The 26,814-nt window shown below is 36.1% G+C and overlaps 1 protein-coding gene across 3 annotated transcripts in view; it reads right to left on the minus strand.

The window, feature by feature from the left end:
- TMEM161B (transmembrane protein 161B) overlaps positions 1-26,814 on the minus strand; it is a 70,183-nt gene that overhangs the window by 41,952 nt on the left and 1,417 nt on the right. For 2 of the 3 annotated variants that reach the window (XM_011232792.3, XM_034656469.1), the window contains exon 2: positions 8,058-8,161. The exons of the other annotated variant lie outside the window; for it this stretch is intronic. In XM_011232792.3, coding sequence (XP_011231094.1) covers positions 8,058-8,161 — 104 coding nt within the window. The remainder of the gene's footprint in view (positions 1-8,057; positions 8,162-26,814) is intronic. 3 annotated transcript variants of the gene reach the window in all.

Below are 26,814 nucleotides of genomic sequence, written 5' to 3' on the forward strand. Positions count from 1 at the left end.
GCTGGGTGCTCTTGGGACCACTTCTAGTCTGTTACTCATATACCATCCATCCATCCATCCATTCATCAGACACTTACGGAGTTCCCTCGGGCCAAGTACTCTGCTGGGCAATGGAGATATAATCACTATAAGTCAAAGTCCCTGCTTTCTTGATGCTTATATTCTATTTGGGGCAGAATTTCGCCAATTAAAAAAGGACCAAAAAAAAAAATCACAAATTAGATACTACACAAAAGAACCAAACAAATGGTGAAAATGAGAGAGATAAGCCTTAGGTGGTAGGTTAGGAAAACCCCTCTGAGATGACATTTACCCAGCAACCTAAAGGATGAGAAGAATGGAGGGGAACAGCATTCCAGGCAGAGAAGAGCATGTCCAAAAGCACAAAGGCACGAAAGAACACAGTACACTGCAGTAACCAAAAGGCCAAAGAGGCAGTTGCATCATATGCAAAGAGAAACGTATAAGGGAGGCTGAAGAGATAAAACGGAAAAGATGATGCAAAGCCTCCTGGGTCACAGTATGGAGTTTAGATGTTATGCTAAAATAACGGTCTCAAAACAGGAGAGAGAAATAACTTGATTTACCTTTTTCTGCTCTGTGAATTAGAAGCAGGAAAGAAAAGGAGATATATTTTGGACACTGATTCAACAGGTCTTGCTGATGGACTAAACGTAGGAGGTGGAAAAAAAAAGAATGAAGGGTATCTACCCTTCTGATTTGAGGAAGATGGTAGTACATTTTCTGAGTTGGAGTAGAACAGAAAAAATCAAGAATTTAAACATGCTGAGTTTTTAAGTACCTATGAGACATCAAGTGAAAACATCAAGAGGACAACTGTATATTAGAATCTAGAGCTCAGATAACCTGGGGTCATTACGTAACTGTGGTATTTATGGAATCAATAAGATCACTTAAGGGGAAAACAAAGCATGGTAGAAGGCTAAATAGTTAATAAGGAAGTGAAATGTAGGAGCACCTCGGTGGCTCAGTCGGTTAAGTGTCTACTTTCAGCTCAGGTCACAATCCCAGGGTCCTGGAATTGAGCCCCATGTCGGGTTCCCTGCTCAGTGGAGACCCTACTTCTCCCTCTCCCTCTCCCCCACTTGTGCTCTGTCTCAAATAAATAAATAAATAGTTAGAAGAAAAACAAAAAAGGAAGTGAAAACTAGAGTTTATGAAGACAACTCACGTGACAAATGTTGCTGTAACAGAAAACAGGGAAATAGGCCAAAACTAAGAAATGGACATGGGAGGGGCTTTGCTTTTTAAGGCAGAAAGGAGTCAGGGCTGTGACTTTTCTTTGTTTATTGTTGCTGTTACTTTTAGCAAGAGATCTTAAAAAAAAAAAAAGTATGTGTATGTGTGTGCGTGCTCACAGGAATAATCAATCCAAAGGAAGTGAAGCAATTAATAACAAGGAAGAAGGAAGAACTAGGAGAAAGTTAGAGGGAAAGAGGTATAGAGCACAAATGCAGGAAGTGGGCCCTGACAGACAGGACACCTCCTCCTCAGGCCAAAATTAAAATTTATAAACATTTTAAAAAAAATATAGACGGGTTGCACACGTAACTAGGGTTCTGGGTTTGGGTCAGAAAACGATTGTGATTGCGATTGCGGGGCTCTGGTTTCAAGAGCTTAGCCTGAGGCTGAAGCTGAGGGAGGCATGCATAGTATTTGAGAAGAAAGGATTTGGGCTGAAAGCTGCCTGAGAAGTGGAGCAGACAAAGACTGCCAGGCAGCATGGAGTAGCTAAGGTCTGAAAGTTCAAAGTAAAACAGTTGCACAGTTTTCCATAACAGACAGTGCTTCATATAGTTGGATTCCGTACCATGTGGTTCCCATGTACTAGACACTTTAAGCTCTGGTCTCAGTTTTTAGCCTTTTCTTTTCCTATTAGTTGGTATGTCTATCTTAGCAAAATAACCTGCAATCCGCTTGTAAGTCCTGTACCATGCCTTTCTAATACGGGCTTGGAAAACAAAAAGCTAATTAGCTTTAGATTCTATGTAGCAGTAAGAATGGTTACAAAAATACAATTAGAGAAAAATGTTTTGTGTTCATGTTATAAAATTGTACATACAATATCATCACAACCATGACAAGAACATATAAATAGAAAAGATTAGAAGGAAATACAAGAAAATGTACACAGTGATTATCTTTAGCTGATGAGAATACAGTCCATTACCTCTTGTTTTTTCTTATCAATTTATTATCTTTTTCTATATCACAGGCATATATTGTGTTTGAAATAGGGGAAAAAAAACCTTTAAAATAAAAAGTATTAATAGGATTTCACTAAAAAACTGAACTTCTTACATTTCAGTTAAATGCATTAATCTCGGTGTATTTTATTACATTTACCTTGGCTATTCAGTGCCTTTTTTCACCTATGTTCAAACTGTCAGCAGTGTCTCAGATAATAAAGCCAACCCGGTGTTCCACTTCACTAACCACTGAAAATAATTTTTTACTAATTTTCTTATATAAACCTCTTACATAAAATACCATCAGACTGTAACTTTTCTTACTAAAGCGCAACAGCACTTAAAAAAATAGGTATCAGAAAATATGAATGTATTGCCCCAAAGTCTTCACAAAAAATTAAACAGCAATGTCATTTTAAAGCAAACCACTTTCAAATTTTTCAAAAGTAAAAATTTCAGAAATTTAAAATGGAAATCTGAACATGAAAAAATGGAGAAAAGCTTAGTACTGAAAGTTAAAAAGGTTTTAATACATAATCAATCATACAAAACTCTATTTCAAAACACAGGTCACTACAGATACTTTCTTTTTTTATTATTTTATTTTTATTTTTTACTTTTTTATTATGTTCAGTTAGCCAGCATATACTACATCATTAGTTTTTGATGTGGTGTTCAACAAACTATAGATACTTTCAAGTCTTCATTCTAAATCTCAATAATTTTAACAAGTGAAAAAAAAATTAGAGAAAACAAATACTACTTAAAACCTAGAAAACCTTTCAGCACAAGTAGCTAAAATGTCATTATACATACACATTCTCTTGTTATTTACTGGAAATTTTAATAGAACAGCATGGCATTCTGGAACTGTAAGATGACTAAGGCAAGGAGAGCAAGGACTCAGGCATTCCATAGGGTGGTAGCTGACAGTTTAAAAACCTTTCCCTTGGGTCTTAGGTCCCACCTACTGTGCATTTGAATAGTAGGTTTCTCTCACCAAAGGTAACTTGCAGATTCCTGGATCAGGCAACATGCAAAAGAGAACAGGCAAAAAGAATTAGAGCAACTGAATATGAAGGTGTTGTTACATGCTCTTTACCCAACAAAGGATGAGACAAAATCAGAATAAATCCAACCATAACATGTTTACAATGAGGGACATACGGTTAAGAAGTAGCAGACCAAAGTGAGAGCCTCAGGAGACAAAGGCGCAGAGAAGGTGGCAGAAAGTTAAGCTAAACAATCAAGGAAATGGAAGGCAGGTCAGCAAGGAAGCTACTACGGGGAAAAAAAGCAAAACCCTACTTCCTCATGCAAAACCCACTATTCAAATGTACAAAGAATGTAACCTATAACTTACCTCTCCATGAAAAGAGGGGCCAAGCAAACTTCAAAACAAAAAGGAACTTCAATTACAACAGAAAGTAGAGAATACTGTGGCTACTATACAGTGGTAAGCTAGACTTGATAAAGAACACCTCTGGATGATCTGCGCAAGTGTTACAAGTGTTCTCTATGTTAGGGAAAGCAGTTCATACTAAAGACACAAAGAAACTAACTTCCCATGGTTTTTCCTCCCTTTGGAGAGAGGGAGAAATTGAGCAGTCTGAGAGCACTAGACTCCACACAGCTGAGTTTTTCAAAGTTAGTAATACAAGCTCACAGGTTACAGGAAGAAGAGACTTTGTTACCTAAGTTCTTGTTAAAGCAGAATCCCTTCAACAAAACCTGACAGTCACATAAAAAGGCATGTAGAAAAGGAGAGTAACATTTTTGAGAAGAAAAATATTTTTCTATTAAAGAAAACTGGAAGATTGGAATACAAAATATTTATAATTTAGTAATGTGGAATAAATTTAATTTCAAATAGTGAGGTGAGAGATATAATTTGAACAGATGATATTTCTTAAACCCTACTTCACACTTAGCACGTTTATGGTAATCAAAATCAATGCTGAGGTGCCTTTTCATTCAGAATAAAAGGTGGCTATGTAGTCATAGAAAAGCCAGAAGAATGTAATAAGCAAAGACAAATCATACACTAACTATATATATAACCTGAAGGACAGCTTATACAAAGCTAAGTACCACTAGGAATAAAAGGCAGGAAAAATCTTAAATAAATTACTCTGCTAACTGCCAAAAGAAGTCACAGTAATTGTAGAAAAGTTCACCACCACCAAATTCCAAACTATGTTCAAGTATGTCAGTTCCAGGACAACATCTGGAGTTGATGAGCAGCCATACATTAAATAAATACTACAGTGTGAATTTAACTTCAGGATAAAAACCTAGATCTGTTTCATTTTTCAGTATGTGAAATATGAGTAAAGTTAAAACTTGTTTTCTCATCTATAAACATATCACCTACAGCAGAGAAGGACCAGACACTCACCAATCTTGCTTTTTACTTCCTAGGTACAATGAAGACTACATTCCCAGATTCCCCTGCACTTTGGCCTGAAGAGTCCCAGGGCCCCAGCCTATGGAACGTAGGCAGAACTGATAGATATATTTTTAAGCTTGGTCCCTTGAATCACCTGAAAGATCCATAGCTTACTCCCTTTAGCTGCCAAAGTGACACAGCAACTATAACAGAAGATTCCAAGGTAGCAAGAGGAATACAAGAGCCAACAAGTCCAAAGAAGTAGAGACTCCCTAAGTCACCACTTGCAGAAGAGCTGAATCCTTAAAATACCACTTTGTTAAGAATCTACCTGGAGAGCTGCCCAACCCCTTCCTGACTCTCCCATCTGACCCTGATTCCTGATTCCCATCTGAGGAAATGGAATAAGAAGCTAAGTTCAGATACTGAGATTTCTGAGGCCTTAACATACCCCCAAACACATCTCTCCTACCTAGTTCAGGGTACAGATCCAAATGGGATAACAGAAATAAAAGTTTTTATCAATATTAGGTTTTATAATAGTGTAAAAGCAGTATTAATGTAAAAGCACTATTAATGGAATTACACCAGGTTAATGACTGGTTGTTTAAAAAAAAAAAAACAAAAAACTAGGGGCGCCTGGGTGGCACAGCGGTTAAGCGTCTGCCTTCAGCTCAGGGCGTGATCCCGGCGTTATGGGATCGAGCCCCACATCAGGCTCCTCTGCTATGAGCCTGCTTCTTCCTCTCCCACTCCCCCTGCTGTGTTCCCTCTCTTCGCTGGCTGTCTCTATCTCTGTCAAATAAATAAATAAAATCTTAAAAAAAAAAAAAAACTAGAGATAAACAACACTAACAGCAATATATGTTATTTAACAAGAGCTAGGAAACTAATTTTTTTATATTAAAAATCAACAGGCTCCCAATATAAAAGCAAAAACTCCTTCAAGGTATGACTTCTTCAAGTAAATGGCAGGAGACTTACTCATTAAGTAAACATAATAAAATGTGATGGCAATTTAAACCTTCCATTCCAAAAAGACACGGATTAATGAGAGATATGGACATAAATTTATATGGCACAAAAAGACAAGCCATAACTTTTAAGAAAAATATGAATATTTATTTACAATATGAAGATGTACTAGTGGAACAAATATTAGGACTATAGATACAGAACCTAAAAACATGTCTCTTCTGTCAAACTCATGATTAATCTATCATGGAATCTACACATCTGTTCAACTGAATAGTTCTACTCAAAAGTTCCATTCAATATAGTCACTCCCAAGCCATGAGCCTCACCCCTTAAACTCCTTTAAACATTTTACAGATGATAAAGAATGCCCTCAGATCTTTCTCTTTCTTAAACTCAATAGCATCATATGATTTAAAAAAGCAAACGGTCATTTCTGATCAATGTTTTTACATGAGCAATTTAGAAGGCATTTTACATTTTATCAATATTAAAACAGTATAATATAACAGCAATTCTGCCAAAAGGATAAAATCAATGATCTTATTCAACAGTTAAGCAACAACACTTAGCAATTTGACTTCATGACCTAAAAATTTCAGGATTAACATAGAGGATCTTAAAAACACAAAACAAGAAATGAATTATAGCAGAAAAGTTAACTATTACTAGAAAATTCTGACTGCTATCCTTGGAACCTGATATGGAATTAGAAACAGCATTAACACTAAAGTTAATCTGCCTACAAAAGCAAACCAGAATCACAAAAAATTATCAACTTCGTGTTTATTTTTAAAGGCTGAACTCCCCCTCAATTAGTAGTATGTATATTTATGAAACAGTCTTATCAAAAAAGTAAAGATTTTAATTCTAATACATAATTCCAATATTAACAAAGAGAAAACAATTAGGTTTTCAAACTCTGAAGTTTTAGTTTTTACTGGTGCATGTAAGTTTTACAGAAACAAATGGAAAGCAGATTATTTAAGAACATGGAAATTGCTTATACCCTAATATGAAACAAGACTGCCCAGATCTTTAGAGCCAGTATGAGATCTGAAGTCTCACTGAAGACTCATCATAAAGAGTCTACAAACATGGAATTCTCGGTAGAAAACAAGTACCTTAACATATTTTTAATCTAGTTCATTAATTCAGATTCCATTTATTTAGAATGTATAATTTGCCTAGCTGATGTTTATACTTTCATGATCTACGGAAAGGGGTTTTGATAAGCAAAAAAGTAAGCGAGACTACATAGAGGGCATAAGACTACACAGTTAAAAACTAGTTGCAGATGACTTATTTTTCTCATAAATAACTCCTGATAGAGGTTTTCAACTTCACTAAAACTTTAGTCATTATTTACTGTGCTAATAAAACATGTTTTTAAATAGCTGTTCTCTCTCATATTCTATACATGTATGCATGTGTGTGTGTGCGTGTGTGTATAAGGTGATCAAAAAAAATTTTTTAAGCAGTCCAATTTTTTTTTATATTTAAATGATATGACAAGTATGAAGCATAAAGAATATTAAACTAGAAAATAAATTCTAGCGGAAATTTAAGCTTTGGGGATAGAATAGCCTTGAACTAATTAATAAAGGCTTATGATTTGTCTTGCAGTATATGAAATTATTAGGAGGATAAGAGCTGTCCATTGTTTTCTAAGTCCAAAAGGTCTAAACAAAAGAAAATGGACCTACAAAACAGTAAACAGAGTCTGGTTATTTACTGGAGATGAATAATTAGAAAACTATAGTCATTGTACCAAATCTGTAACTTACCTTTCATAATTGCACAGGATTTTGCCAAGTATTTCTATATGCAGATTTTCTTGCATTTGTGTCATATCCCCTAAATTCATTTTTACTTTACTTTCGATTTTATTATTTTCGTACACAAACATCAGCAAGGAAACTTAGTGAAAGGAAACTTAGTGGAATCCTTTGTGGAAGGATTGGAAATAGTAGTAAGCTTATACTGCAGTAGACAAAATTAAAACCATACAAAGTAACTTTGCCCTCTCCTTATCAAGTTAAAGTTTAAAATTCTTTGCCATAAAACAAAGAACCCCTAATTCTCATAATAAACTCTCAACTGAGAGAACAATAGAACATATACTCTCATTTTTTCCAGCAATGGTGAAAATATTAAAACACTTCAATTTATAGTCTCATCCCCTTGTTGACCAACCTTTTAAGAAGGTAACTACAGAAAAGTTACTTGGTATTTTCATTGGCTATGGACAAAAGGAGACAGAAAGGAGTGTGGAATGAATTCTTGACCATGATCCAATTACCTTTATACTAAAAAAATAAACTACTAATATCTCAAGTAAGAAAAATAAGGAAGCTAGATTTTTCTCATAACTTTCCTTTTGTCACGTTTTTTAAAAAACAGGAATTCATACTTAACTCCTGGGAAGTCAATCAGCCTGAGATTTCAAAGTGCCAGACAAAATCAGCCTATCTTTGCCTTACCTGCCATTACAGAGTAGCCATCGAGCAAGAGAATAGTGAGGTATAATCTTCTGCATGACACTGGCCATCACCATGGTAACGACCAGCTGTATACCTATCACACCCTGTATAAAACAAACAAACAAACAAGTTTAACAGTGAACAAATTTATATTTGAAGGACACTGGTGGAAAGCTTTCTATACATTCTGAAATTTGTATCTTAAAAGATGAGCTTACTATTAAAATACATATTATTCTGGCATTTTGGCATTCAAGATCACATAGTTTTTTGGGGTTTTTTTTTTAAAGGTTTTATTTATTTATTTGACAGAGATAGAGACAGCCAGCGAGAGAGGGAACACAAGCAGGGGGAGTGGGAGAGGAAGAAGCAGGCTCATAGCGGAGGAGCCTGATGTGGGGCTTGATCCCATAACGCCGGGATCACACCCTGAGCCAAAGGCAGACGCTAACAGCTGTGCCACCCAGGCGCCCCCAAGATCACATGTTTAAACTTAAAACATTTATGGGTGCTTGGGTGGCTCAGGTGGTTAAGCATCTGCCTTCGGCTCGGGTCATGATCTCATCTCAGGGTCCTGGAATCAATCCCCGAATCAGGCTCCTTGCTCGACAGGGAGCCTGCTTCTCTCTCTCTCCCTCTGTAGCTTCCCCTGCTTGTGCTCTCTCTCACTCACTCTCTAATAAATAAATAAAATCTTTAAAAAAATAAAAAATAAACTTAAAACATTTAGCCTCATCTCTAATCCTCTACAAATTACCCAAAGGGGACATCCATGTTAATAAACATTAAATGAGGGCGTGATCCCAGCGTTCTGGGATCAAACCCCACATCAGGCTCCTCCGCTGGGAGCCTGCTTCTTCCTCTCCCACTCCCCCTGCCTGTGTTCCCTCTCTCACTGGCTGTCTGTCAAATAAATAAATAAAATCTTTAAAAAAATAAAAAAAAGCAGTATACCGTACAGGCTTAAGGGCATGGATGCTAAACCCAAACTGCCGGGGAAAGAATCAGCCATCTACTAGTTGCATGACTTTTCACAGGTTATTTAAACATTCTGTACCACTATTACCTCTCCTACAAAATAAAACTACTAATTCAACCTACCTAACATGGTTAGGAATTATGACTGATACAGAGTAGCAAGCTCAGTATGTATTAGTACTATTTGTTGTTATTGTCATTGTTATTACTACTATTGTAAGATAACTTTTTTAAAGTTTTTAATTCTGTAAGATAAGTTTTTAAATTTCAAGACAGAGAAAAGGTTTCAAAAACTAACAAGTCTCCTAAGTGATAAAAGAGCAAAAATTAAGTTGAAAAAAATAAATTTCACTGATTATAACAAACTGTTCAACTGATTGTTCATCACTGTAACAAATGTACTACTGTGGAGTGAACCGGTGATGGGGGGGCGGGTAGCAGGGGGGGTTGAACATGTACAAGGAAAGGGTATACAGTAACTCTCTTGTACTTTAACTTTGCTCTGAACCTAAAACTGCTCTAAAAAATAAAATTCATTAAATCAAATTTCTATAACAGAGAACAATATAAATAATGTCAAATGACTAACTGGGAAAATGTATTTGTAACTCACATCACAAAGGAATAATTTCCTTATATTATAAAGAGTTTTTATAATCAACTATAGTATTCCCCCCTTCCCCTCCCACCCCCCTCCATACTGCAGGAGATATGTTCCAAGACCCCTGTGAATATCTAAAACCTTGGATGGTATCAAATCCTATATACAATGTTTTTTCTTTTTTTTCTTTTTTAAAAAAATTTAAACTCAATTAATTAACATATAATGTATTACTGGTTTCAGAGGTAGAGATCAGTGATTCATCAGTCTTATATAACAGCTACTGCTCAACACATCATGTGTCCTCCTGTATGTCCATCACCCAGTTTCCCCACCCCCCGACCTCCCACCCCTCCAGCAACCCACAGTTTGTTCCCTATGATTAAGGGTCTCTTATGGTTTGTCTCCCTCTCTGATTTTGCCTTTTTTATTTTCCCCTCTCTTCCCCTATGCTGTTGTTTTGTTTCTTAAATTCCACATGAGTAAAATCATATGATAATTGTCTTTCCCTGACTGACTTATTTCACTTAGCATAATACCCTCTAGTTCCATCCATGTCATTACAAATGGCAACATTTCATTTTTTGATGGTTGAGTAGTATTCCATTGTACATATATACCACATCTTCTTTATCCATGCATCTGTCGATGAACATCTTGGCTCTCTGCATAGTTTGGCTATTGTGTACATTGCTGCTATAAACACTGGGGTGCAGGTGCCCCTTCGGATCACTACATTTGTATCTTTGAGGTAAATACCCAGTAGTGCAATTGCTGGGTCATAGGGCAGCTCTATTTTCAACTTTTTGAGGAACCGCCATACTGTTTTCCAGAATGGCTGCACCAGCTTACATTTCCACCAACAGTGTAAGAGGGTTCCCCTTTCTCCATATCCTCGCCAACTTCTGTCATTTCCTGACTTGTTAATTTTAGCCATTGTGACCGGTGTGAGGTGGTATCTCATTGTGGTTTTGATTGGTATTTCCCTGATGCCGAGTGATGTTGAGCACTTTCTCATACACAATGTATTTTTCTATACATACATACCAACAATAAAGTTGAATTTATAAATTAGGCTCAGTAAGAGATCAATAATTGTTAATAACAAAATAGAAAAATTAAAACAACATACTGTAATAAAAGTTAAATGAATGTGGTCTCTCAGAAGATATCTTACTAAAGTATAGTCATCCTTCTTGTGATAATGTGAAATGACAAAATGTCTACATGATTAAATGAAGTGAGATAAATGTCACAGGCATTGTGACATACTATTAGGTTACTACTGACCGTCTGATGGTATGTCAGAAGGAGAATCATCTGCTTCCAGACCATGGTTGACCACGGGTAACTGAAACCATGGAAAGTGAAACCAAGGATTTGGAGGGGGGGGGGCAGGGTAACTACTGTACTAAAAGACCAAATGCCTAATTAAAAAAAGAGGAAAAAATATGAACAGACAGTTCTCCAAAAAAAGAAAGTAAAAATGGCCCTTAAACAGGACTGCTTTTAAAATGCTTTTGAAACCTGCCTCAACCCTGGTTTTACTGTGGATATTTTACTGCCTTAAATTCTACCAATTGGGTTAAAGTTCAGACCACTTTTATATTCACCTAACATCAAAGGTTACATTTTTACCTTTCTACTTTCACATTTCCTATCACTTGAATTTACTATCCTATTTTCTGTGTAGTTTGTGATAGAAGTTCTGCAATCTCCATACAATGAATGCCATTACAAAGAACACTTTCAGGCAGAACAAGGCGAAAAAATATATTAACAAGTATGTCAGAAGGTTGGTCTATTTGAGATTACAGACTTAAAAGCAGAAGATAAGTTTTTAGTCAGGCAAAGTTTTGTGCACAAAGTGAATCTCAATCTACTCTTTAAAGCTTATAAGTGACAGTATCACAGAATCTTCAAGGTCATCTAGTACATTCTCTCTCAAACACATATACCAATTTATTAGAGTGTAAGCTCCTTAATAGCAAAAATAATTTCTTAGTCATATCTAATAAATGTTACAGGTATTAAATGACATTACAGAAAGACTAATATGGAAAAAAATATATGATGGAATGTGATGAACTGGGCAAGAGAGATATTTTGCTCAACTCTCTCCTCTTAGTCCTTATCACTAAACATAGTATCACTGATAGACGCAGTATTGAAAATGCAAAGCACATGAAGGTAAGAAACAAAAATGAGCAAACTGGATTGATAAGGAATAACAACTAGGTTTTTGCAATGACCCAGACCAGAAATAATGAATCTTTAAATTACAGTGGTATCAGGCACCTGGGTGGCTCAGTCGGTTAAGTGTCTGCCTTCAGCTCAGGTCATGATCCCAGGGTTCTGGGATCCAGCCCCACATCGGACTCCCTGCTCAGAGGGGAGCCTGCCACTCCTCCTACTCCTGCTCGCTCTCTCAAATAAATAAAATATTTTTTAAAAAATAAATAAATTACAGTGGTATCTTTGGTTCTCAGAAGGGAAAAGCATTCTGAAGATCTTGCTGCAGAATTCAGAGGCTTATCAAATATGGAGGCAAAGGAGGAATTAATGAAAACAACTCGAGAAACGCAAACACCAATCTCAATGCAGTAGTTAATGTTTGACTAAAAAACTGTTCAAAGCAAAAATGTAACATCATAACTATTCCTTTATTATGCCACTTCCATCTTTTTAAACAAAGCTGGAAATATTTTCTCAAAGCCTCATCTATACACTGTGCTAAACACATTATTATATGTCTTCTTCCAACTTTCTTATAGAAGATAATAAATCTTTTCTAGAATGTATTTCATCTTTTAGAGAGGTAAAATTAACTATTTCACCAAACTTATCCCTTTTCATATTATTGAGTACAGATTTTCAAAACGGCTATCATTTTACAGAATTATATATTATCAATTTAATAGACTATGAATACTAAATTTAGATCAACTGTTGAGACATTACTATGAAATTAGCAATTACAGCATACATTCCAGGGATTAACATATTAAAATATAAAAAGTATTCAATTCGTTAACTAAGAAACACAATTTGAAATTTAAAAACAAACATTCTAACAACCTGTCTTCAATGCCCAACTTAGCACCTATGTATGCCTCAGTTTATGCAAAAGCAGAATTTTTGAAATGTTTAACTTAAAATTTCCTGAGTATTGCCCATTTTTTTATTTTTAAATATTTTATTTACTTATTTGACAGAGAGAGGACGCGAGAACGTGCACAAGCAGGGGGAGTGGCAACAGAGGGAGAGGGAGAAGCAGTCTCCCGGAGGAGCAGGAAGACTGGTAACGGGCTCAATCCCAGGACCCTGGGATCATGACCTGAGCCAAAGACAGCCGCTTAACCAACTGAGCCCCCCAGGTGCCCCAAATATTTCTCATTTTTAATTAAAGAGAATGATTAAATAAATTTGACCATAAACAACCATATATTTCACAAGAGAAAACTGTTAAACTGTGCAGAGATGTAGTGAGGCTACAAAGTCCATCAAGGCTGAAGACTCAAAAACAACCATATGGACCACTGACTCAAGTAGCCTTAATGCTTTTATTAATGTATCAAAACAATAACTTGACCAAAGAGATGGTTTCTGCCTAGATTCACTGCCTCTAGGCCCTGGTTCTCTTGATAACTAGAACCAGGAAAAGTCATTTATGAAATAACTCATAAGCACCCAAGAAGGGTGAAACACTAAGGCAACTCAGGTTTCAACCTTTCCGTATCTATTAACCTGAGGCCATGAAGAGCAAGACAAAGTTATTTGCCTTTAAGTCTCTAGAAGAATAATCACTTCAATTTTTGTCAGTAATCATTTCTGTGTAGGTTAAAAAAGTTCTTACAAAGGAAGATTAAACAATCCTCTAAGAAATAAAATATATCAGATATCAACATTTTATCTTACTTGTCAATATTGAAAATAAAACTCCCAAAACTTAAATATAAGTGCTATGATTTTAAAATTCAAACTTGGAATATTGTATCAGACTCAGTGGAGTTGACATTTTGTTTTGTTTCATTAAACTAGCTCTCCTGCTGACAAACAAACTGAAACAAAGCACACACAGTTTACCATTAGAAGGCATATTTGCATATATATTTGGGACTCAGACCAGCCCAAATGATTTCAAGTATAATCTCCCCGAATAAGTTGGAAGGGAGAAAAAGTAAAGAGGATATTACCTGTAGAGGCTGCTTTTAGGCAACAGGCTTGAGCAATGGAAACCTGAGTAAGGCAAAAGGGCCCACAGAGACCACCAAGCTGAATGTAAACAGGCTCATTAAGCAATCCACCTCAAAATAACTCCAAGTCCTAGCTGACCAATTGCAACCAAGCACAGTTCCTAAGATTACCAAAAAAGGAGAAAATTCCGTATGTCCTCATACTTCCTTACTTTGCCCTATAAATGCTGCGCCAACCACTGGCTAGTCGCAGACAACCTCTGCTCTGCTGTCCCACCCACCGCTCTGCTTTGGGCAAAATCAAGGCCTGTGCTGCTGGCCCCATCTAATCCGGACACCCCACATCTGGTGGCCCTGCCATACAGTCAGAGCATCCCACATTACCTAATAACCTATTTTTTGTCTCTTGACTGTTTACGTTTTAGTGATAGCTAAACACGTTGACATAAGACTTCTCAGTGACGCTCAAATAATTTGAAGGTATAAATTTTATTTCAACCTAAATTTACATAAAACTTAGAATTCACACTTTGAGCACTTAAACAAACCATCTCTGAACAATTTTACAAATGAGGAAATCAACATTCAAACAGCAAAGACCAAAGTTACAGACCTATTCAAAACCCAGGCCCTTAATTTCCAACCTAATGCTTTTTCCACTAAATCAATTCAGTATATTCGATTAACATTTGATGAGCAACAAAGTACATGTGCTGATCATTAGATCACTCACACGCAATAGGGAGAAATAACACAGTCCCTGCCACCAATGAGCAGCCAGGGAACTAGGAGAATAAATGGACCATTACAATACAAAGTGATGAGAGGACAGGATGAAGATTCTGAGAACACAGCAAAATGAGAGAGAGAGGGAGGGAGAGAGAGAGAGATTATTAAGGGGAAAAAGCTGTGGAAGGACATTTTGCAAGGTAAAGCCTAAGTCAAGACCCAATGAACTCAGTCTGGTGAGGCATCAAAATGAAAGAGGTTTAGATTTTAATCTGAAGGCTACAGGAAACCCATGAAAAGTAGTATCATCAGGTGAGTATTTGAGAAAAATCGCTCTGAATAGCATGTAAAGAACGGATGAGGGACAACCCAGCAGCACTAAGACATCTAAGCTCAGGCATGAGTGGAAGAACTGTACTAATAAAGGCAGCTGCGGTACTACAGGTATTTTGTCTTTTACTTGGGTGGTAAGAACTATGTATCATGTGACAAATGAGTTAGGGTCTTACTCAAATAATGCTAAAAATCATGTAAGTAAGTCCAACTCATGTCACTATAGGAAGCATTTATATATATAGTAAAAGCAAACAAAAATTTAATTTACAAGTACAGGCTGTCTGCCTAACATATATCCAATATCTTGCTGGCTGTTATTAGGAACTTGGCAAAGTAACTTTGTGTTTCACTGACTATTATATCCCAAACACTTAGTGCAATGACATTTAGAATCGTTCAAGGCAAATAATAGGGTGCCTTGTTGATATTTGTTGAATGACTGAATGAAAGGCATCACTACAAAAGAATCAGTCTTAACAGAACTTAAAATCCAAGATTATCATAGTAGATAACAACAAATATATTAAGGCAATATTGTAGCATAAAATTGCATAGTACTATGAACAAAAGTTATAAAAACTGAAAAAAACTGAATATGAAAGTTTCATCGAGTAGATGAAACCTAACATGAAAACTGAAATCAGAGACGAAGAATAAAAGAAAGGGAATTCCAGGCTAAATGACAAATAGGAACACAGAGTAACCATGGGACAGCGAAAATCCTAGCTCAACCAAAGCAAACTTTAGTATCAAATGGCAAAGAACTGTGAGAAATAAGATGAAAAAAAAAATTTACATTGTTGAGTCTTCATAAACAAGAGGACACATTTAGCTGAGGTGTTTAAAAAGATCACCTCGAAAGACTTTTAAGCAGAGGTACGAGGATGAAATAATGCGAGTAACATATAAGAAAAAAAGAGATATAGTGATATATTAATCAATTAAAGAGAAAACCTAAGACTAGGGTAGAAGTAGCTGAAACTAGGGGAAAAAAAGAAGTATGTCAGAAGGAAACCAATCAGATGAACTGAGTGTGACTGAACACAAAGGAAAACAACAGTTGAATAAAAATGAGGAATATCTCAAAGATTATTTCAGGATGTTTTTAGTCAGAGTGACTGGTAGAATCCTATAGCCACGGGGCAGGAAAACTGTAGACTGAAGAAAACTCAAGAAAGTGGACTAACAAGACTTAGGTAGGTCTCCCAAGGACAGCAACTTGGCTACACCCTCAGCTTTTCAGAACACAAAGAATACATGGTTTACTGATACAATCAATCTACATGAAACTGACTGCCAATAATCAAGTTGTAACAATTTTATCAACTAATTTACAGTGAAACAAACTATCAAGTGGATCAGATGTTCAAGTTCATTAAGTGTTCCACTGGATTACTGTCTTAATGATCCTTTGGGAGGTCAAATTATAAGTAGGCTGCTCGTTGAGTAGCAATTTATTTTTCTTTTTTATTAATTTTTTAAAAAGATTTATTTACTTAGCGAGCCCACTGCGAGAGCACGCGAAGGGACAGAGAGGGAGGGGCAGCAGGGAGGGAAAGACGGAATACCAAGCAGACTCTGCGTTGGACGCGATGCCCCAGGTTCGAGCCCATGCCAATCCTATGACTCTAAGAATTATGACCTGAGCCAAAATTAAGAGTGGGACACTCAACCAACTGAGCTACCCAGGCTCCCCAAGGTGAATAATGATTTAGACCAAAAGTTAGCACTAAGGGATAGCTTGTCCCGGCTAAAGTTTAAAGAAATATACAGAACAGCTAGAGTGTGAAATACTCAACCCTAAATAGTTCTGAATAAATATGTTCAATTCTGGCTATTGAAACTTCTAGATTTTCAACTGATAAAACTGCATTCCAATTGACACACTCTTTCCTTAGACAAAAACCTATCTAAAAATTATTCTATCTTTTGATATGTAAATACCACTGCTTTAGCTACAATCTAATCTACCTTAGGTCTTAGAACCAATCCATATCTAAATTCAAGGTGAGGGAACAACTCATATCTTTCGTCATGTAATTTTATCAAACTCTTGAAGTGTTAACCACCCCTAACTGCCACCCACAAATTTTATGTGATAAGTGGTATGGTAGAGGTCAATGCTGGTGTTATGGCAGCGCTCCAAGAAAGGTAGTGATTAAATCTAGATGAGAGCGCTGGGAAAGACTGGTTCAGAGGTGACATCTGACTAGTCTTACAAGGTTAAAGAAGTATCCCACTCTCACAGAGAAGTAAGAAAAAAAAAGTTCAGACAGATATACCCACCCATACAAAGACAGTAAATGGCATGATCCAAAATAATGAGCAATTCCACATGCTGTAGACTTTGATATGGATTGCACACAATGGACTTTTCTGCAGGTACTTAGAAATAAGTCCAGGATCTTAAGATTGGAATGAACCAAACAAATATATTTTGGAAAGGTAACTGCCACTGTGATGGAAAATTAAAGTGAAAAGTTAAAAGGAACTGGAAGCAAAGAGGTAAATGAGAAGTCCTTTGAAATAGTCCAACCAACACCGTAAGAGCCTAAACTAAAACAGCTTCAAAAACAGGGGTGCCTGGCTGGCTCAGTCAGTGGAGTGTGAAACTCCTGCATACACTGCTGTGAGTTTAAGTACCACGATACATAGAACTTACTTTAAAAAAAAAAAAAAAAAGCAAAACCAAAACCAGAAGAATTAATATTTTTAGAGAAAAAAGGGAATTAGGTGTAAGGACTCTCTGCAAGGACTGTATCATCAGCAGATAAGGATAAAACTTAACTATTATATAGAGACAAAAACGGAAATAAAGAACACAATTATTTTTTGGAGAAACTGAGCAAAGAGGAAAATCTGATGGACACTAGAATGACATACAAAAATATATAAAAAATATATCTTCATAATGGGGAAAATATACATGCTTAAGGCAAAAGGGAAGGAACCAATGTTGGGGGGGTGCTGAATATTCTAGAAAGAAGTCTGTGGGAATTTAATCGCTTAAGAATCAGAAATAGGGGGGCGCCTGGGTGGCTCAGTCGTTAAGCGTCTGCTTTCGGCTCAGGGCATGATCCCAGAGTCTTGGGACTGAGCCCCACATCAGGCTCCTCTGCTGGAATCCTGCTTCTTCCTCTCCCATTCCCCCTGCCTGTGTTCCCTCTCTCGCTGGCTGTCTCTATCTCTGTCAAATAAATAAATAAAATCTTTAAAAAAAAAAATCAGAATAGATGAGACCAAAGGTGTAAGCTGAAAAAACTTGTGAGACCTTGTCCTACTGAAGAGAAGTACAAATAGGTATAGAGATGTATTAAATTTAAAAACTGAGTGGACAAAGTTTGAGAGACCTTTAAGAATAACCACACCGAGGTCAGGATCTTGGCAATGTGACTGAGAAGAGGTCTAGAAACTCAGGAAGAAAGATCTAATAAACTTATACATGTGGATGACTGACAGACCCAAGCTGGGTCAAAAATGGTTACTTCCAGTAGGATCTTTAATAGGATTGAGAGCTGTCCAGATTTAACTGAGATGGGAAATCCTTCCATATAATGCCAAAGCAGGTGAAAGCAGCATAAAACAATCATGAACACGCAAGGAAAATCTTGCCCATAGACCATTTCTAGAATCTTAGGGTTCATTATGTGGTCTACCCTGGCCTTTATCTGGTTTTATAACTCCAACCCTTAGAGACAGTAAACAGGTCTGAAAATAAGAAAAGGAAAACTTTGCTAAATAAATAAAATGAAAATAAAAAAAGTTTTGATAGAACACCAGCTAAAGAATAATGTCACCTATTAATATAAATTTATTAATGAATTATATGAAATCACAGATACTTAACTGTTTTTACCTACAAAACAGCAATTTCCTATACTCAAAATAATACCACCAAAAGAATTATATAAATGAGAAGGTAAAATGAGAGAAAGAAAACTGTAAAAAACAATTATCAACAGCTCTGATTTGAATTTAAGCACACAGGTTTTCAAATTTAATTGCTTAAAGAATGTTTCGTGTGCCAGCATCATGTTTCACAGCACAAAATATGTTTTTAATTCTTTAAAGTAAAAAGTATAACCAGAAATTTTTGCCATTTTCTAACTCAGAATAAGAAATTTAATATGCTTTAAGGTCAAAAATCAAAAACCCTCAATAAAAATGTGCCTTGGTACATCCTGAATATCTTAATTAGACATACATGGTAGGAGAATGCATCAATTTGACCTAACTATATCTAAAAACAACAGCTCCAGACTTCCTGCTTAAGATGATGATATAAAACCATTCTCTGGAATTTGATTAAATTTAGAAATAAACTTAAGACATTTTCCTTGATATAAACTGATAAGGCGAAGTGGAAGACCAACAACAAACAGACAAGAATATATACTTTTTCACAAGAATAGAGGGCATTTTAATGAAATGTAACTCACTAACCATTTCAACATATTAGTGTTGAAATTAACAGCTGTTTATTTTAAAAGGTAATTTTCCAGTTAGAGTAGGTTGAGTGAATTATGCAGTATCTCAAATAAAGTGATACCAGCCAGTAATTAAAATATTGACAAAGAATGAAATATTCTTAAAGATATTAACAAGCCACTTCACCTCTAACACATGCATGTTTCATTATAGTACTGATAAGTAACAAATAAAAGGTTCAGTGGAAGGCGGCATTCCTGAATCTGGTACTTTTCCTTAACTGTGTATTTTGACATTACAGGAAATATCCCTACAGACCTATATCCAAAGCTCCTAGTCAAAACTAATCAATTTATATCTGACATTTATAAACCATCTACTTCAAACCAATTCCTACCCACTCAACATTCACTTCACTTATAAAATGTTCCTTGTTAAGAAACATATGCACAACTCCAAAGCAGCCTTCAACATGCTCAACCGTGACCAAGAATTTGAGGGTCTCGCCCCCACTGAAAATGTATTCATCTCATCTCTACAGCCCTAAACCCACTCCCCAGAGATTGCCTAACATGGCAGGCTTTCAAGATATGTTGACTATTACCTTTTAGATGAAATAAAAGGATAAAGCATAAATTTGCACACTGTACTTCACTACATTAAAGTTCCTAATAGGTGCCAAGCAAGCACCGAACTTTAGCATAAAGAGGAAAACTATTCACTTGAAGATCAACAGACAATATACTGTATCTCAGAGAAAGAGGTTTACCTATTCAAAATAATCCTCTCAATTTAATGCAATAGGTACATGTTAGAAATGATTCATCAAACAAATTTAAAATAAAAATTTCAGCTTAACTCTAAATTTTAAGCCATATACAAAAGCCAAGAAAATTTAATGTGCACTCCTAATGGTAACTATTAGAAAGATGCACTTATTGTGAATACTGTAATGTACTGAATACTTAAACATACTAGAATCAAAGTAGTTCTCTGTCACTAATAGCAGTTAGACAAGCCCTCTCTGGGACTCATTCCTTACCTATAAAATGACAAGAGTTGGCAAATGATCTCCAAAATCTTCACAATCTTATTGTTGATGACCGCAATATTTTAATTAAATACACCAGTGGATTGTTGGCATTCACATATTTACCTTTTTTTTTTTTTTAAAGATTTTTATTTATTCACTTGTCAGAGAGACAGCCAGCGAGAGAGGGAACACAAGCAGGGGGAGTAAGAGAGTAAGAAGCAGACTCCCAGTGGAGCAGGGAGCCTGATGTGGGGCTTGATCCCAGAACGCCGGGATCACGCCCTGAGCTGAAGGCAGATGCTTAACGACTGAGCCACCCAGGCGCCGCCACATATTTACCATTTCTAAACTACCTTCAAAGCCTGTGAGGTATAGTTACTGCTAATAGGAATAATTATCCCTACTTTTTAAGGATTAAACGAACTAACATTTATAAAAGAAGTGAAAAATCAGAGCTCCAAATTGATGTGAAGGAGTACACCTAGCCCACTGCCCAGCATTCTCTTAATACATTCAACTTAGTGGAATTATGATGGAGCAGAATCCTCCAATGTGACTTTTCTTTTAGGAAAAAAAAGGCAGGAAAGTGTGACATTGCTTTTCTAAGTAGATCACTGTATTTGGGCAAACAGTGGCAATCAAAAGGTAAAAGATAACAAAAACCAGCTAAGCCTTATGGAAAGGGCAGACACAGATAACTACATAAAAAAAAAAAGCAATCAGATTAGTATTTCAAAAGGCTTCTACTACTTATCACAGAGATAAAAAGTATTGTTTATTTAAAAAAGAAAAGCAGCCAGGCCCTGCATAGCCTTATAATGCCTTATTTGTGATATCAACTGATGGCAGTCTATACTTATATATACAGAGCACAACAGCTTGTTGAAGCTCTTCTTCGTAAGTTATTTCTGGTGGAGACAAGCCTCCCTTTCTCTCTCCAATGTGCTTAGTATTCTCCGTCTGATCTTTTCTTCACAGTCCAAACCTCTCTACTTTGAAGAATTTATTGCAAAGACTCATCAATATCACCTAGAGCTTCTACTTGTATCCCTAAAAGATCTTTACGATAAATAGTTTATGGTCAACTGGAAGTAACATAGTAAGGTGACTTTTAAAACCCTCCTAGCAGTAAAAACCTTTATCATGTGTGCTGAACATATGGGAGGGAAGGCAAGGTAGCCTACAGTAAGTTCTTTTTTTGCAGTTCAGGGAAAATACTAAGTTCTAGTTGCAAACAGGTAGTCCAAGTGAAAGGAAAAGGAGCAAGGCAATCCTTAGAGCCCTCAAAAAAAGAAATGGGCTAACTGTGAGACAGGCTTAAAACAAGCCTGACACTCTACTTACAATGATAAGAAATTCCAATTCATCACCAGTTCTCTAATTACTCCTCACCTGATCAGTGTTACTAGAAGCTCATCCCCAAGTGCAATGGCAACTAACACTGTATGGGAGGAAGTGCCTTAACTGGAAGCAGTTAAGGTGGAGGGAACATGAAGAACTGAATCCTTACTATGACTGCAGCAGTGTCAGACATGTTTGGCACCTAAGTCAGGCTAAACATTAGTGCTACGCAGGTCAGTAACAATTTCTCTAATATTATCTGAGATGTAATATTAGTTATTAACTAGGTTGGGAAAGATTTTCTAGAAATGTAAGAGCATAATATTATTTCTATGGGAAAATGTTTTAGACATTAATCCTCTCCTAAGTTAAAACCTATCAAATATAAGTAAGACTGTCACAACAGTACAATGGTCAAACCGCCTGGGTTAAAGTCAAATTCCACCACCACTAGCTATATGATTTTGGAAGAGTTACTCCAATATTACCAAGCCTCCACTTCTACACCTGTATGTAAAAAAGCAGTGGTTAAAAAAAATCCAAGATTAAATACTTCATGAATATTTAAATAAGTTAATGTAAGTAGAGTAGGTAAATACTAACACCTAAATAAATGTCACTATTATTGTTATTGCGGAAAAGTAAAATTCAATTTCTTATCCACCTAACAAACTTCTACTTACCCTTAAAAGACTTAATCCAATCAATCTTTTGTGAAACTTCTTAAACTCCAAATTGAATATACCCTTCCTTGTCCCTTCAATGTACATTCAACTAAATGTACATCAACAATATTCAGTTTCACATAGAACCTTGAGTCAAACCACAGAGGTCATCTACTTCTAGTTCAAGCACACTTACCATACATTTATCGTACCTTTTCCAGTCATTTTTAAAAATACGTATGTACGGGGGCACCTGGGTGGCTCAGTCGGTTTAGTGTCTGCCTTTGGCTTGAGTTGTGATCCCAGGGTCCTGCCACTGGGTCCCACATGAGACTCCCTATTTGGTGCGGAGTCTCTGCTTCTCCCTCTGCCTCTGACCTTCACCCCTCCTTGTGCTCTCACGTGCTCTCTCAGTCAAGTGAATAAATTAAAAAATCTTTAAAAAAAAATGTGTATACGAGGAGATTGGTTTTTCCTACCACCTAAAGATTTTTAAAAAATAAAGCTTTATAATCAGACATTAAGATCCTGAGTCTCAATATCAAAGTATCAAAAGCTGAAATGATTTCAGGTTTTTCTAAGTCTTCTGTTTATGAGCAAAACATAAAGATATTTTAATCTACTTTAATAATGGAATTACTAAGCCTTTTATATTAACTGAAAGACACGAATGTAAAATCAGGATATTCTGAGTGAATGAGCTGTATTCTCTCCAGAACTATACTTAACTTAGAAGACTAAAAAATAGGTGGCATAAGCACACCTGGGTGCCTCAGGTGGTTAAGCATCCGACTCTTGATTTTGGCTCAGGTCACAGTATCAGGGTCCTGAGATCTGGCCCTGGGTCGAGCTCCAGTCAGCAATGGAGTCTGCTTGAGATTCTCTCTGTCCCTCTGCCCCTCCCCACCCCTAATCTCTCTCTAAAATAATCTTTAAAAAAAATAATAAAAATAAAAATAGGTGGCATAAATGAATCTATTAAATATCACCTACTATTACAAAGGTTTTTTTTTTTAAAGCATACTTTCCTGTTCACTATTTGGAAAAATGATTAATATTTAACTTTATTAAAAGAATTACATAGCTACAGACAATATAAGCTTTGTTCCCAATATTACAGTATTTTTTAGGGTACAGTTCATAAATATGTGCTCATAGACACCAGGCATATACACTAAGTATACAAAGTCATATTTGTTCCAATGTCACCTCTTCATTGAGGCTTTCCCTGAATGCCCTATCTAAAATAACCACCCTCACCATTTTCTATCCCTTACCCTTACTTTATCTTTCTTTGTTGCATTTATCACTACCAACATATATTATGTCTCATTTGATTATCATCAGAATCTCCCAGTAAAACATAAGTTCCACAAAGGCAGGACTGTCTGTTTAATAAACAGTTATATCCCTGTTGCCAAGAATACAGATATAGCTGACAAACAGATAGTGCTTAATAATGAATGACTGAATAATACTTTTGAGATAAGAACATTATTTTTTAAATGTTTGGTGAAACAAAAAAGTACTATTCCAATCAAAACCAAGAGAATGTTCATTTTACCAGAACTTCAAAATTTTTTTTTCCTAACTCAAGGGCAGGTGGTACATAAAGAACAGAAAGACAATTTACAGACAAGTTTATTTCTTCTAAGTTTCTTTGCGGCAAGTTGTGTTCATGCTTGATTTAGTAACATGAGCAAAACCACAGCACAATATTAAGAAGATAAAAAAAAATCTCTCTTAGAAATGAACACTTTCAAAGATCTTCTGATTTTCTAAAATCAACTAAACTTGCTTTATGCTTTTACTCCAGGGCAAACTAAATTATTTAAAAAGTGGACCATAGTCCAGAGTATAAGCTAGTCTTTAAGAATTAATCTTGAGTCCACCAAATGCTAACCAAGAGAACAGTCTCTACTTTTTTTTTTTTAAGAGAAGCCAGAAAGGGGTGGGGAGAGGCAGAAGGAGATTCTTAGATCTTAAGATCGATGTGGGGCTAGATCTCAGAACCATGAGATCATAACCTCAGTCAAAATCAAGAGTCAGACACTTAACCAACAGAGGAACCCAAGCACTCTGAACAGCGTCTACCATTATTTGAGCTAATCCTGTTTAGTAAAGAAAGCAGTAAAGAAGCAGTGAAGGAGAGAAGTCACAGGAAAAATCAGAGAACTGAGTAGAACACACATCTCTGCCACTGTATGGTTAACTGATAAAACCTGAGAATTTATCCCTCAAGCTACACATGTCCAATCACCAAGGAAAACCACATTCTGGGTCATAAAACACACTTTAACGAATTTAAAAGAACAGCAATCATACAATGTCTGCCCTCAGATCACAATGGAATTAAACTGGAAATCAGTAACAGAAAGGTAACTGAAAAATCCCAAAACATGTCAAGACTAAACAACACATTTTTAAATAACACAAGGGTCAGAACCAAGACAAATTCAAAATTAATTAAATGAAAATACAACTAATCAATTTATGGGATACGGCAAAAGCAGTAAACGGAAATTTACAGCACGGAATGCAAATATTAGAAAAGAGTATCTAAAATCAAACACCTAAAGTTCCACCTTAGGAAACTAAAAAAAGAGCAGATTAAATCCAAAATAAACAGAAGCAAAAATAATAATAATTAGAGCAGAAATCAATAAAATTGGAAAGAAATCAATACAGAAAATCAATGAAACCAAAAATTGGTTCTCTGAGAATCAAATTGACAGAATCAGTAAACCTCAATCCAGGCTAACTGAGAAAAAGAGAGGACACAAATTACTAATACCAGAAACAAAAGAGGGGACATCACTACAGACCCCGTAGACATTAAAAGAATAATAGAGGAGCGTTATGAATGGCTCTATGCCCACAGATTTTCTTTTATTCTACTTTTTAAAGATTTTATTTATTTATTTGAGAGAGAAAGAGCACGTGTGTATGCATGCAGTGGGGGAAGGGCAGAGGGAGAGGAAGAAGCAGAATCCCTGCTGAACAGGGAGCCCAACTTGAGGTTCAATCCCGCGACCCTGAGATCATGATCTGAACCAAAGGCACTCTTTCTCTCAAATTAAATAATAAAAATCTTCAAAATAAATAAATAAAGCAGAAGTAAAATCAAGGTGTCCCAAGGCTTCACTCTCCAGTCTGGAGTAGCATTTAAGACAGTAAAATACCTGCCCAAACATGTGTACAGATTCCTACATGATGTATTTAAAAAAAAAAAAAAAAGGAGACAATAAAACAAATGCAACTTGAAAAATCAAAAGGGGGGGGGGGGCCCAGGTGGCTCAGTCAGTTAAGTATCTGCCTTCAGGCTCAGCTCATAATCCCAGGATCCTGGGATGAGCCCCACATCAGCTCTCTGCTCAGCAGGGAGCCAGCTTCTCCCTCTCCCTCTGCCTAACACTCCCCCCTGCTTGTGCTTTCTTCTCTGTCAAATAAATAAATCTTTTAAAAAAGGAAAAATAAAAAAGATAAAGAAAAAAGTGAAAATCAGACTAAATTTTATTTAAACAGAAACATGTACTTATTCTGAAAAATGTCCTGAAGTCATAGAATCAGAAATGTGAGAGTCAGAAGGTGTTTTAATTTCCATCAAGCCCCACTTCTCTTAATGAGGAGGAAACTGGAATGCTTACCAAGTTGAGTGACTCTGTCAAATTCTTATAACTAATAATGGGCAGAATCTGGGTCTTTTGAGTTCAAGTACTACATGCTTTGCATATCATTAGGCCCAAGCAGTGCAAAGGTTCTTAATTTAACCAAGCTGTATTCAAAATAAATTCAACCCCTCACTTCATTTGATGGCTAACCCCCCCTTTTTTTTTTGGTATTCCAAGCATTGACCAAACTTGCATATACAGACATTATCAATTTCATGACTGGGAACACTAAAGTGGAGCTAACACAGAAATATAAGCAGTATCAGAATGGAGTCAACTACCTCACTGGTAGTTGGTGACATTCTTCAGGTGACATTCTCTTAAGTGACATTCTGAGAAACAGCATGAGTTCACCTTAACCTAAAACAAAATCAGAATTTTTGAGATGGCAGGAGATGGGTTCTTTTTTCTAGTATTACAGAATACTGGGAGTAAATTCACACTGAGCTTCTTTGTGACTACTTTAAGGGTTTTTATTATACTTTTTCTTCAACTTTTCAGACCAAGAAGTCAAAAATTGAGCTTAAATTTAAGAAGTGGAGCTCTAAGTTTTAGTCCAGACTATGTCAAACTATTGTTACCCTAGATAAACCAATGCTGATTTCTACACCTCAGATTCTTCCTTATGTAAAATTAGGGAGGTTGGGGGAGAGGGGTGGAGGTGGTTGGGCTAACTATTGCCTATCTTTGTCTAATTTCACTGATACAAAAGGAAAAAAAAAAACCTCTTTGTGAATACAAAGTGTTACTATTCACTGAGGTTAAACACACACACAGTG

Source organism: Ailuropoda melanoleuca, chromosome 3 (assembly GCF_002007445.2).
Source record: "Ailuropoda melanoleuca isolate Jingjing chromosome 3, ASM200744v2, whole genome shotgun sequence".
Lineage (NCBI taxonomy): Eukaryota > Metazoa > Chordata > Mammalia > Carnivora > Ursidae > Ailuropoda > Ailuropoda melanoleuca.